Raw genomic sequence first — 12,582 nt, forward strand, 5'->3', positions numbered from 1 at the left:
TTGATTTTCCAAAAAATTATTTTTTGACAATTTCTTATTTGAGATTCACCCACAAAGTTAATTTCTGGAGCGTTAAAATGTTCTTCAATAGAAGTAATTATTTAGTAAAATAGTTATCTGACAGTTAAAAGCCTTTTGGTCCAAATTGGAACCTTTTTTTTAAGAGTGTGTACAGTATTTAGAGTAAGCACTGAAAGACCAGTTTTCTTTGTTTTTATTTCCCTAAACAAGTTTCCACGTTCCAAAGAGAAAAGGCCAATTCATCAATGCCACCCGATGTCCTTGTCTAAATGTAACAGCTTGTTTTGGTGCTAATGTGATGTGAAGAGGACATTGTGTACTTCATCTGTGGAAAACAGATGCCCGGGTTCAACCATTTTGGGTTTCTTAAGAGGGATAACGTTGCGCCTTAACACAAAACAAAAACATTGGGAGGAAAAACCTCCTTTGCTTTGTCGTCTTATTTGCTCTCGGTTTGTATTGTTCTCGATGTCGGAAGTCTTCACCAAATGGCTGATCCCAAAATAAACAAATCAAAGCTGCTTTAACCGGCTTAAACACTTCAGAACTCCAAAGGCTTTTTGGCAGTTAACTGGGATAACAGAACAGCCCCTCTGAAGTGGGAGCAGAATAGGAACGCCATTGTTGCCATTTTTTAAATTTGAACTGGTTTATAAACAAGTCTGATCCGTTAAGCTCTTTGTTCTTTGACCTCTGTGTTCACACTTTGAACAATATTACCCTGTTGATTTAGAGAGAATTATGCTGCTCTGCTGTGTTTTTGTAGCCTACACTTCATAAAATGCCCAAATTCCTCCTCAAAACAAGAGCATATGAAAGAAGAACTCCATGCCCTCTTAAAGCATCTAACTAACAAGATGACAAAGATATGAAACAAGTTTGATGGAAATCTATAAGGACATTTTTGCACAAGAGCTTTTGGTGCAGAATCCATTCGACATCTAAGTTTGGTTCATTTGGTTGGAGTGAATGCTTCTCCATTATCTTGAACATGGGTGTGCACTAACAAACTGCAACGAGTCTGTGGTACGATACATTTAGGCTACAGTACAATTCACAATTGTCTAGAACACAATTGTCAAAAAAACGTGGGGCCTGGGTAGCTCAGCGAGTAAAGACGCTGACTACGACCCCTGGAGTCACGAGTTTGAATCCAAGGCGTGCTGAGTGACTCCAGTCAGGCTTCCTAAGCAAACAATTGGCCCGGTTGCTAGGGAGGGTAGAGTCATATGGGGTAACCTCCTAGTGGTCACCATAATGTGGTTCTCGCTCTCAGCGGGGCACGTGGTGTGTTGTGCGTGGATGCCAACACACTCAACAAGCCATGTGATAAAATGCGCAGACTGGCAGTCTCAGAAGCAGAGGCAACTGAGATTCGTCCTCCACCACCCGGATTGAGGCGAGTCACTACACCACCACAAGGACTTAGAGCACAATAGGAATTTGCCATTCCAAATTGGGAAGAAAAGGGGAGAAGAAAAAAAATAACACTGTGTGTACCCTTTCTAGGTACCTCGTGTCACTATAAAAGTGTTTTACATTTTTTGGATCATTTTGATAAGATCATGCTTAAAACTACTCAAGCACACATTACTCCCATAGGCTCTCACTGTAAAAATAGCAAACATGTGTCAGAGTAATGGCGGTGCCGGAAACGGTTGCTAAGACAGGATTGGTCAGAATTTATTTTAAGGCGGGGCTTAGCAAAGGGTCAATTGGTATAAAAGTGAACAGCTACTGATGACTAATATTAGTATAAAACATTTCACATTGCAGAAATTCTTTCAGTGAGCAGCTTAATTATTTATTTATTTGACTACTCAATTTTTCTTGTTTTAAGGGCTGTCGATTTTAACGTGTTAATTCAGTGCAATTAATTATATAAAAAATAATGTGTTAAAAAATAATAAGGAAGATTCCTGAGCAATTCAAGCTTGTAGTACTGCCTGTTTTCTCCTGGGGGCAGTAAGTGAAACTTCAGCTGTATAGGCAACGTGCAGCTTATCCAGAGAACAAACCAACCCTTCATCAGCAGACAGCACAAGATGAGAACACGTGCTTGCATTCAAAACACAGCTTGATGGAGCACAAATCCTAACTTAGGGATCTCAAGGTGTGTTTTTCAAAGTATTAAACTATGTTTAACTTGACACAGTGACTTACAAATGCCATGTTTATGATGCGACACAACCAAAGTGAGATGCTCCATAAGTGTCCATGTGACGCATGTGTAAATTGAGGCGTCCTTAAACAAACCCTCATAATAAATCTCGGACTGACTGACAAATTCAATTTCAAAATGGATTGCTGTGAAATATAGCCCAATGATTGGCTTATGTTCATTAATGTGCAAATAAACAACACATTGGATCTATATTATGTCATTACTGAAATATAACTATTTATAATTATTTAATCATTATATATTATATATAGTTATTTGAGGGGCTTTCTCAGCAAATATTTATGTATGTGACTAATTGGGATTAATTTGATTAATTAATCGGCACACCATGTAATTAATTCAAATGAAAATACCGAATAAGAACAATAAGCCAAATAATATCATGAATTGAACACTGATTCGGACCAAGCAACCAAAACAAGTGTGAAAACAAACTAAAAGGACCTTAATATTGTAAGCTAGGACTCTTCCTGATCACATAGGAAATTTACATGTTCAGCCGAGTTACTGACAAGCGCCATATCTCATTAGACATGTTTGCATAATATTATAATGCGTTTACCTTTGTTGTCTAGTGCTATGTGTCAAAGACATGGGTTCTGGTCCTATAAAAATAAATAAACAAATAAATAAATAAAAAGAAAGTAACCGCATTCACATACACAATTAGCGTGTTCAATTAGGTTGTATTTTCGCTCTTAAATTACGTTTTACTACACTGACGGTCTAGGTTTAGGTTTGGGGTTTGGGTTAGAGGGTACAGTTATTAAAATATGCATTCCTGTTGACTGTATAACATCATTTACAACTAAAAATACAACTCGCGTTTGGGGCCACCCTGTGGACATTTCACCCAGAAAATACGTTCAACAACACTTCCAGCTTCGGCAACTGGGGGCACTGCTTCAAATTTTGGTTAATACAGAGTGATTTCAGCTGAAGAACTTGTGACAAAGTGTCGGAAAATTCACTGTAAGAAAACAACTGACAAAAGAAAAAAGTTTTAAGACAACATAAATGTCCAGAGTCCAAAGACATGCAACATTGATGAAAAAGTCCAAGCTGATATGTAATGCAGCAAAGCAGCCAGCAGCATGCATGACTATATAGATCATTGGCAGGCAGGCGGGAAGGACAGTATCAGATATTGAGGTAAAGCAGAGCTTCAGAGAGACTGGCACACAACAGGGCGGACGATGACTTCATCCGCCGACCCCCGTATAAGGAGAGAGAGTGAAAAGAACGCACCTTCCCGCTGGTCTGAGATTGAGTGGATTGATTTTGGATGGCAGGGTGTGATGAAGATGGAGGAAGGGAAACAAAAGAGAAGAGGTGGAGGAGGAGGAAGACAAGGAGAAACAGAGAGAGTAAAACAGGCAAGTATTCTGCTTATCCATAAAGAGACGTGAGACGAGAACATGAAGACAATGACAGAGAGCATCAATAAACACGTGAACCGCACACTCACATTCATACTTACATGCAGAATAATATGCATAAACTTCCAGTATTAGAAATAATAATGTCTTTAATGGCTGCTTATGCCTGACATTTATTCAGTATACAACAGTGTCTGGAAACACACACAGATTTATATAAGAATAATTTTTCCAAAAATGTAAATTCTGTCATTATTTACTCACCTTTGTGTTGTTCGAAACCCTTATGCTGTTATTTATTTTACATTTACATTTATGCATTTGCCAGACGCTTTTATCCAAAGTGACTTACAGTGCCCTTATTACGTGGACAATCCCCCCGGAGCAAGCTGGAGTTAAGTGCCTTGCTCAAGGACACAATGGTGGTGGCGGCTGTGGGGATAGAACCAGCAACCTTCTGATTACCAGTTATGTGCTTTATCCCACTACGCCACCATCACTACAGTTCTCAAGCTCCAAAAATGACCATTAAAGTAATATATAAGATTTGTGCTTAATTAAAAGTCTTCTGAAGTCATATGATAGCTTTGTATGGCTTAGTAAAAAAAAAATATGTTTTTTTCTTTAATGCACCTAAACGGTAAATAATGCTTCAAAATTTGGTGAAAATGTTGTATATTTGTTCTATAGTTTTAATTTGTTTAATTGCTCATAATGTGTTACTCTGTATTGGAAGCTTGTGAATCAGAATTGAATCTGGAAACCTGTATCGATACCAGGCCCTATAGCTTGGTGTGAGGGACAGACCAGAATTAAAACTGTTACTCACTGAAAAAACTTCCTCTTATTGAAACAGGCACATGTGAGAACCAATAGAAATGCCATTGATGTCAAACATGGTGCAATGTATTGAATAAATTAGATTTTAGAGCTTCTGTAAACAGGGTTGCTGCAAATTTAAGACTTTTTAAGACATTTTGTAAGACAAGAACAACTCAAATTAACATGACCAAACAGAGTAAACCCACACAAAATTACATATCATATTAAACAGGCTGGGACACACATTTAAAAAGGCCTTAGAACTTGTAACACTGAGTATCAGCTAAACAGTGTATCTGCAAGTTTCAAATACTCATGTTTTCCACATGTATATATACATCATATTAAAAATGGGAAATGTACCAATATATCAAAACATATGAATTAGGGGTTGACCGAAATAGGATTTTGCTGATACGATAGTAATGTGTAAAACAAATGTATATACTTTAATACTTAGTTTCTACCATGTGTGATCTGTGCAAATTACAATAAAATAACTAAAGACTTATGATTATAGTTTTAAAATTCCATATATTGAATGTGTTATAATGCCCTGTGACAGGGCAGCCCAGACAGAGGCTACAAGAGTCAAAATGTATTAAATCCCAGAAACAAATTATTGTGCAACCAAAATACCAATAACAAGAAATGTAAGAAAAAAAGAAAAAGAAAAAGCAGGACTTTTAACTATATGCAATCCTGTAATACACTGGGGACTCTTATTTTGAAATGTTGGTGCTTCACTGCTTCCAGCTGCTCAGTCAAAGTGATAAGGAAAATAAAATATGCACTCTTACGTTAATCTACAAGGTATTACAATACAAAGACTTTAAAGTAAACATTGACATAATTCATCAACAGTAGATATTCACTTGGCACAAATGTTCAGTATTAATTTATTGCAAAATGCTCTAAAGCCACAGGAAACATTGAATCTCGAATTCCCCACATGCTTTTCACTTTGAAGCTTTTCACTTTTCACTTTGCCGCACATGCAGACGATTCATTTATTAAATTAAATAGTACCCTTTCAAACTTTAAAAATCACATTAGGGCCATAACGCCATTGTAGTCTTCACAACTCCACATATAGAACCTATTTAAATGGTAATTAAGACATTTGTTATACCATTTAAGATATTTAAGTCTTTTTATGATCTTACATTTTAGAAAACTGAATTTAAGACATAATAAGACTTTTTAAGGACCCGAGGGAACCCTGGTAAAGGAGAGATTATCAGTGAACAATGATTAAACTGTCTTTCTGTTCTTAATTAAGCTATCGTATGGCTTCAGAAGACTTGGACTATAGAGCCCAAGTTATATTTACTAGTTTTATGGAGCACTCATGGTGCTAATATGCCATTTTTGGAGCTCGACAGCACTTGAGCACATTCGCTTTCAAATAATGACAGAATTGTCATTTTTGGTTGAAATTGATCAAAGTATATAGTACCTCTTCACTTCAGTCTAGTTTTGTCTAAACCTCACACATTTACAAATGCACGCACACACACACACACACGCACGCACTCTCATGACAAACAAGCATGAGGCAGGACCCTCAATAGTGTTTGAGGGTCTCAGTGTGGTAAGGCACATGGGAATGAGAGTGAATGTACACAGCTTTCACATAAAATCAGTATAAGCAATTATGGAATGATCGCTCGTATATACAGAGTTACAGAGAAATTCTGCACACACACACACACACACACACACACACACACACACACACACACACACACACACACACACACACACACACACACTCTGAGCAATGAGCCTGTTAAAGCTCATCACACACACACTCGCACGCGCACACACCTCCTTACAAACTTCATCCCAAAGACAAAAGACAAAGAAACTGGAGTAAAAGAGAGAGGGAAATAAAGTGCACTAAACACACACACACACACAGGCCCACACATGCTGTTCAGAAGAGATCTGTTAAATGTGTGTTTGTGTGTGTCAGTGAAGTTTACACACCTGTAGAGTTTAGATAGTTATATTATAAATTCAAACAAAAGCACCACACAGCATTAAAAATATATCCTACTTAATAGGGCTGAGCGATATATCAAATATTTAAAATATATCCTATTTGATTTTGTTGGTGAAATACAATTAACCAACATCGTAAATATGATTTTAATGCAATATCAAGTTTCCTAAAGTTTCCAGTCGGCTAGTGTCAAAATTCAAGTATAAGAGCGGCAAGACAGATACAGAGATGCAAAGTTTGATTCGGTTAAAAATGCACATTGAACGCACCTGCGTAGAATTTTACATGCTTTAAAATGTTGAGTAATAATATTCATTTTTATAACTATGCATTGTTTAATTGGTGCATATAAATACAATAATTAAATTTCATTTCTTGATTATTTTAACTTGATATTACTACTTGCATTAAAGATTTTGAATACCGCGGACCTCTAATATATATATTAGCTAAATCGCCCAGCCCTACTAAATAGTTAGAGAATAACACACACACACACACACACACACACACACACATGTTGTGTTTCCATGTTTTATGGGGACTTCCCATAGACATAATGGTTTTTATACTGTACAAACTTTATATTCTATCCCCTAAACCTAACCCTACCCCTAAACCTAAACCTCACAGAAAACTTTCTGCATTTTTACATTTTCAAAAAACATAATTTAGTATGATTTATAAGCTGTTTTCCTCATGGGGACCGACAAAATGTCCCCACAAGGTCAAAAATTTCGGGTTTTACTATCCTTATGGGGACATTTGGTCCCCACAAAGTGATAAATACACGCTCACACACACACACACACACACACACACACATGCACACACACACAGTTGTGTTTCCATGTTTTATGGGGACTTTCCATAGACATAATGGTTTTTATACTGTACAAACTTTATATTCTATCCCCTAAACCTAACCCTACCCCTAAACCTAACCCTCACAGAAAACTTTCTGCATTTTGACATTTTCAAAAAACTTTATAAGCTGTTTTCCTCATGGAGACCGACAAAATGTCCCCACAAGGTCAAAAATTTCGGGTTTTACTATCCTTATGGGGACATTTGGTCCCCACAAAGTGATAAATACACGCTCACACACACACACACACACACACACACAAACACACACATTAAACTTTAAAAGACAGTTTACTTTAAATGTGAAGACACATCAATTCTAAATCTTGGAATAGAAAAGCAATAAAAGTGTGACACAACTGGTGAAAAATTCATGGCCTAACAAGATTCTCTCTCTCTCTCTCAAACACACACAAAAAGCAGGAAGAAAAGACAGAAACGTATACATACATATTAAATGTCATTCATCAAAAAGAGAAAGTGTGTGTGTGGTCTGTGTAAAGATCAAAGGGCTTCAGAGTGAATACAGATGATATGATCTTTACGATGCATCATTTATTTGAGTTTCTCACTGAGAATCTCTGATTGGTCGAAGGCTTGAGAAAGAAGGACAAGATAATTTATGAACTAAGATATGTGTCTAGTCTCATTTCCTCTGATTTTATATGGAACAAACACATTCATGCACACACACACAAACTTCACAGAAAACACAAAAAACCACAGATCTTCATATCTTATATCCACATACACAACTGATATCAGGTTGTCAAGAGAGTATCTGAGCTTTTGACTCCAAATGTTTCCTTTAAATCAAAAGACAATTTACCAACACCTTTCTACATTCAGAGACCTTTTAAGGCCAGGAGTTGAGGAGTCTTTGAACGCCAGTCAGAGGTAGATGTTAAATAAAAGAGTATTGGGCTGGTCTTCCTTTGAAACAGGAGTTCAGTGGTCTCTGAGTCAGCTGTAACAGATCCGAACATTAATTGGGGAATTTCCACAGCTTTCCGTCGCTACGGATTTCTCCAATCCTGCCTGCAAGACTCAACATGGCCTTTCCTTAATACACTGACAACACTTCCAACCTTGGAACTTGGAACCATCATATCCAATTTTCATTCTCAGAGAGTCAGATTCAGAGGGAATTATATCTAATTTGTTATCATTTTCCTATTTTTAAGGTCTCATAGTCATTTAAACCAAAAATACACTTTTGTAGCATTTTATTTTATCCCCTGATGTCCACTTATAATGTTGGTCATGGTTTCTCCCACCAAAACAGTCATAAATTATGTATACATTTTGAGTCTGGAAGTTTTTAAAATAGTGTATTGGTTTTAAATATGAATTATAATATTACAACAAAGACATGCAGTAGTTTTAATATTGTAGTTTATCATATTGGCATCAACTGATATTTCGGCATCAACTGATAACCGTGTCTGTTTGGCTGATCAGTTCCAAAAATGTATTGATATTGATAAATCGTTTTTTTTTTTTTTTTTTTTGAGTAGGCTAAATATTGTGTAAAATAAATATTAATTAAATTTCAGCACACATCTGCTGTCACTGAACTGTATTATGTATGAGGATGCTTCTTCAATTTCGGGCAATTTAATGTCCCAGGTGTTTAAGGGGTCATGAAATGGAGAATGACATTTTTCTTGATATTTAGACATATGAGGCAAATGTACTATAAAAACATACTGTAAATCTCAAAACTTACAACTCCCTCCCCAGTCTAATATGAACATTGAACAATGAACGCCACCCTGCTGAAACGTCTCGATTTGAAATCTGCTTGTTCATCACACCCTTGGCCCCACCCACTGGTTGGGAGGTCAAGAGAGCAGGCCTTGTGTGGCTAACTAATCCTGAATACCAAAAGGGACCCATCTGGAATATTTTGAATTATTTTGTATATAAACATGAACTACACAGACTTTTTGACCGCTGTCATGTATCTCGCCGCTTTTAAAAGACTCGGTGTGAAGTTACAACTCTGAAAGGGAGAAGCAACTCTCTTTCATTCAGCTGCTGTGCCTCTTGATATTTTGAGCACAAATGTGTCATGCATAGGCAGCGGGTGAACGAACTGCAGGGTGAGGCTACAGTATCTACTGTAGCTACGTTAAAAGTGGTCCCGCACCAATATATCATGCAGTTGAAGTAAAGTTTTGGAAGTTAAGATGAAATCCAGAGGAGTGAGTCTTCTTCACAAGCTCAAGGAACGGTGATGAATTTATTTTCAGTCATCTCCATGCTGAATCGTTTAGAGTTTAATTGGATGCTTATTGATATAAACGTGAATGGATGCAATTAAAAAGGAATGTTACAAGTGCGGATACACTCATTTCAATGTTACCATAATCTAATAAATAAATACAGTATGTATTAATGTAATATTAAATAAATATCTCCACATCTATAACAGTTGGCGCAGGATCTACAGCTGCCGTTCAAATTTTCAATGCATGTTTTTATTTGACAGGAGTCACGAGATTCTCATAGCTGATGGATAAAATTAAATCAGGACAGGGAAGTAAGCGAACACAGCAGGAGGGAAAATAGTGCAGTAAAAGTACAGTTAAAGCACTTCAAATGCACTAAAGTAAATTTATACCATTTTTAAACTACTTAAAAAGTAAAATTTCTAAAAAAACAAACTACTTAGTTACAGTAACTGGAGTATTTGTAATTCATTACTTTACACCCCTGATTGCTTGTTAACAGTCATAATAGGATTCAAGCTTTGCAAAGGGACTGTTATTGAATATTGGAGCTGTTAAAAATAGTTGGACCGGATCAAAAACATAAGTAAACTTACATAAACATAAACTCATGACTGTTTGATAGTTTAACAGTTGTGCTTAATATGAACAGTTTAATATATTCAGATGCAATGTGTTGGATGTGCATTATGTGTAAACCCTGTGATTTAGTTTTATAATGTTGAGGGGTTTATGTGAATTATATGAATAATGTTTATTCTCTGAGTTTGCTGAATTCGAGGGGCTTCGTGATGTTAGCCAACAGTGGCCGTTTATATTGAATTTTAAGGAGGTGCTTAGGCCAAAACCAAGCGTTTCAGACAGAGGGCCAAAAACAGGGTGGAAAATGATCATATATCATTTCTAAATTGTTACTGTTTTGGTGCAAATAAAAACTTTTATAACATTATCATTGGACCTCAGGGAAGATAATAAAATGATAAAAAAAATAGCACTTCATGACCCCTTTAATATAAAAAAATATTTAAACTAGTTTCTCATTGTTATTTGTAGGTCACATTAAAACTAATATAGAAACTTTATCAGGCCTTCTTCATTTACTTCAAATGTACAGATTTGACTATTCTAGTCTTGTCCCAGACCCAGACTTTCAATATTAAACAATGAAAATCCATTATAAAATGTTTAAAACTATGATCATAAACATAAACCATTTCAATACGTATAGAAATGTAAATCTGTGCATCAAATTTTCACAAATAATGACTGTCCCACAGTTATGGTGTCACCAAACAATTTTGTCCCCTAATAAAAAAAAACAAAAGTCAATATCACTTGTGAGCAGAATATTTTTGATCTTTAATCTTGCCAAACTATGCAAAAACTGTGAAAATATGATTTAATTGTGTGTATTTAGGATACCTAAAATGTTAGCTAAGAGACTAGCTTTAGCAAAGCAAAGGAGTTGACCATTTTATTTAAAAAATGTTAAAAATTGAATTTCCATCAGCGTCATTTCCATCACAGAATTCTATTAAACACAATACAGAATTTGAGATGTGCTGGAAATGACACTGTGGTGGGAATTTTGTTGATGTTCAGAAAAAAATAACAAAAATGACATAAATGTCCTGTGATGTATGAGCATTCGCTATTGTACATTGCTATCAGACACATTTCAAAAACTGAGTGTGAATTTTTTTTAACAAGACTTTTAGTGCCAGGAATGGAAAAGAAACACACATATATTGGCCTTTGGCTACCCTGGCCTCTAGAAATCGGCTGACATATATAGCCCATATACAACATATGACATATATAACCCAATAACGACAACTGAGTCACCATTGTTAAGTTCCCCTTAAGAGGCTTTTAAAACATGAAACTGTAAAATAAAGGCACAGTTTTCCACTGTGGAACCAGCCAGGTGTCTATTCAGACAAATGGATGAAAAAAAGAAAGATTTATTAAGTTTCTGAGTGACACGTCCTGTTCTGGTACAGCCTGTATGGAGAGCAGATATAGTTGGGAGTGGATGGTGTTTTGGATTTGGTTCAGTTTGACCTCCAGTGATGGCGGCAGATCTTACCTCTGACGTAAAGGTTGGCCGGTGCCGAGTACCGCGTTCCCGCACTGTTCACCGCCACACACTCATACTTTCCCTGATCCGATTCCTCACTGTTCTCGATCTGCAGTGCCCCTGTAAACACATCACACATAATCACAAACCAGGCGAAAACACTCTCTCACAGTCAAACAACCAAAGAATCGTAAACACCACCACCACATTAAATGGGGTCATGCTGCAATGAGATCAGACACAAGTCGTGCCTAGACACGAGCGCTGGTCAAAACAAGATCTACAGTGATACCCGAGGGACAAAAAAAAAATCTTGTTTGTGTTTAACCAACCTAACAGCTAAACCACACAAACACACTTCATTGACTAATAAATGGCAGGTGAATGACCTTTCCTGCCTTTTTAAATTCAGAAAGAAATGAGAAACATCTTTCACCCCATAATCCAATAAACCATCAGCAGTAATGGAAAGCAAACGGAGTTATTTATTCAATGTGGTAAGTAAAGAGACCTGAAGGCTATAACAGTCACTGTGTATAAGCTCAGATTCCTGCTAGCCAAGACAAAGCCGTGCTCTCAGAGAATGGATCTGTCTGGCTCAAGACATAATACCACCACCGCAATTATGTCAATACAGCCTCCATACATCCATTGACGAGCACATCTGCAGACAATAAGAGATGCAGGTGGACTTAAACTAACAGGCTGTTGATATCTGCAAACGATATGATGACTGCTCTTCAAGATAAACGCATCTCATCTCAGACTGCTGCGTCTTGAGGTTGAAGACTTTCTCTGCTGCATCCCTAAACTGTTGTGCCACTTTAGCATGTGCATTTCATCTTAATATACAGTATATAAAACTTGATCAGGCACAATATGTGCTGGTTTAGTCATTCTTTTTAACATAAACACGCCACCTTTCTATGCAAATGATTAGGATGCGGTATTATAATGCAAAAATATGCATCTAATTACACATCCAA

The 12,582-nt window shown here is 36.6% G+C and overlaps 1 protein-coding gene across 5 annotated transcripts in view; it reads right to left on the reverse strand.

Moving 5' to 3' along the window:
- The window catches only part of LOC127647013 (receptor-type tyrosine-protein phosphatase F-like), a 321,133-nt gene that overhangs the window by 121,208 nt on the left and 187,343 nt on the right, over positions 1 to 12,582 (reverse strand). For all 5 annotated transcript variants that reach the window (XM_052131055.1, XM_052131057.1, XM_052131054.1 and 2 more), the window contains one exon: positions 11,606 to 11,716. In XM_052131055.1, coding sequence (XP_051987015.1) covers positions 11,606 to 11,716 — 111 coding nt within the window. The remainder of the gene's footprint in view (positions 1 to 11,605; positions 11,717 to 12,582) is intronic.

This window comes from Xyrauchen texanus, chromosome 7 (genome assembly GCF_025860055.1).
Source record: "Xyrauchen texanus isolate HMW12.3.18 chromosome 7, RBS_HiC_50CHRs, whole genome shotgun sequence".
NCBI classification, from domain to species: Eukaryota; Metazoa; Chordata; class Actinopteri; order Cypriniformes; family Catostomidae; genus Xyrauchen; species Xyrauchen texanus.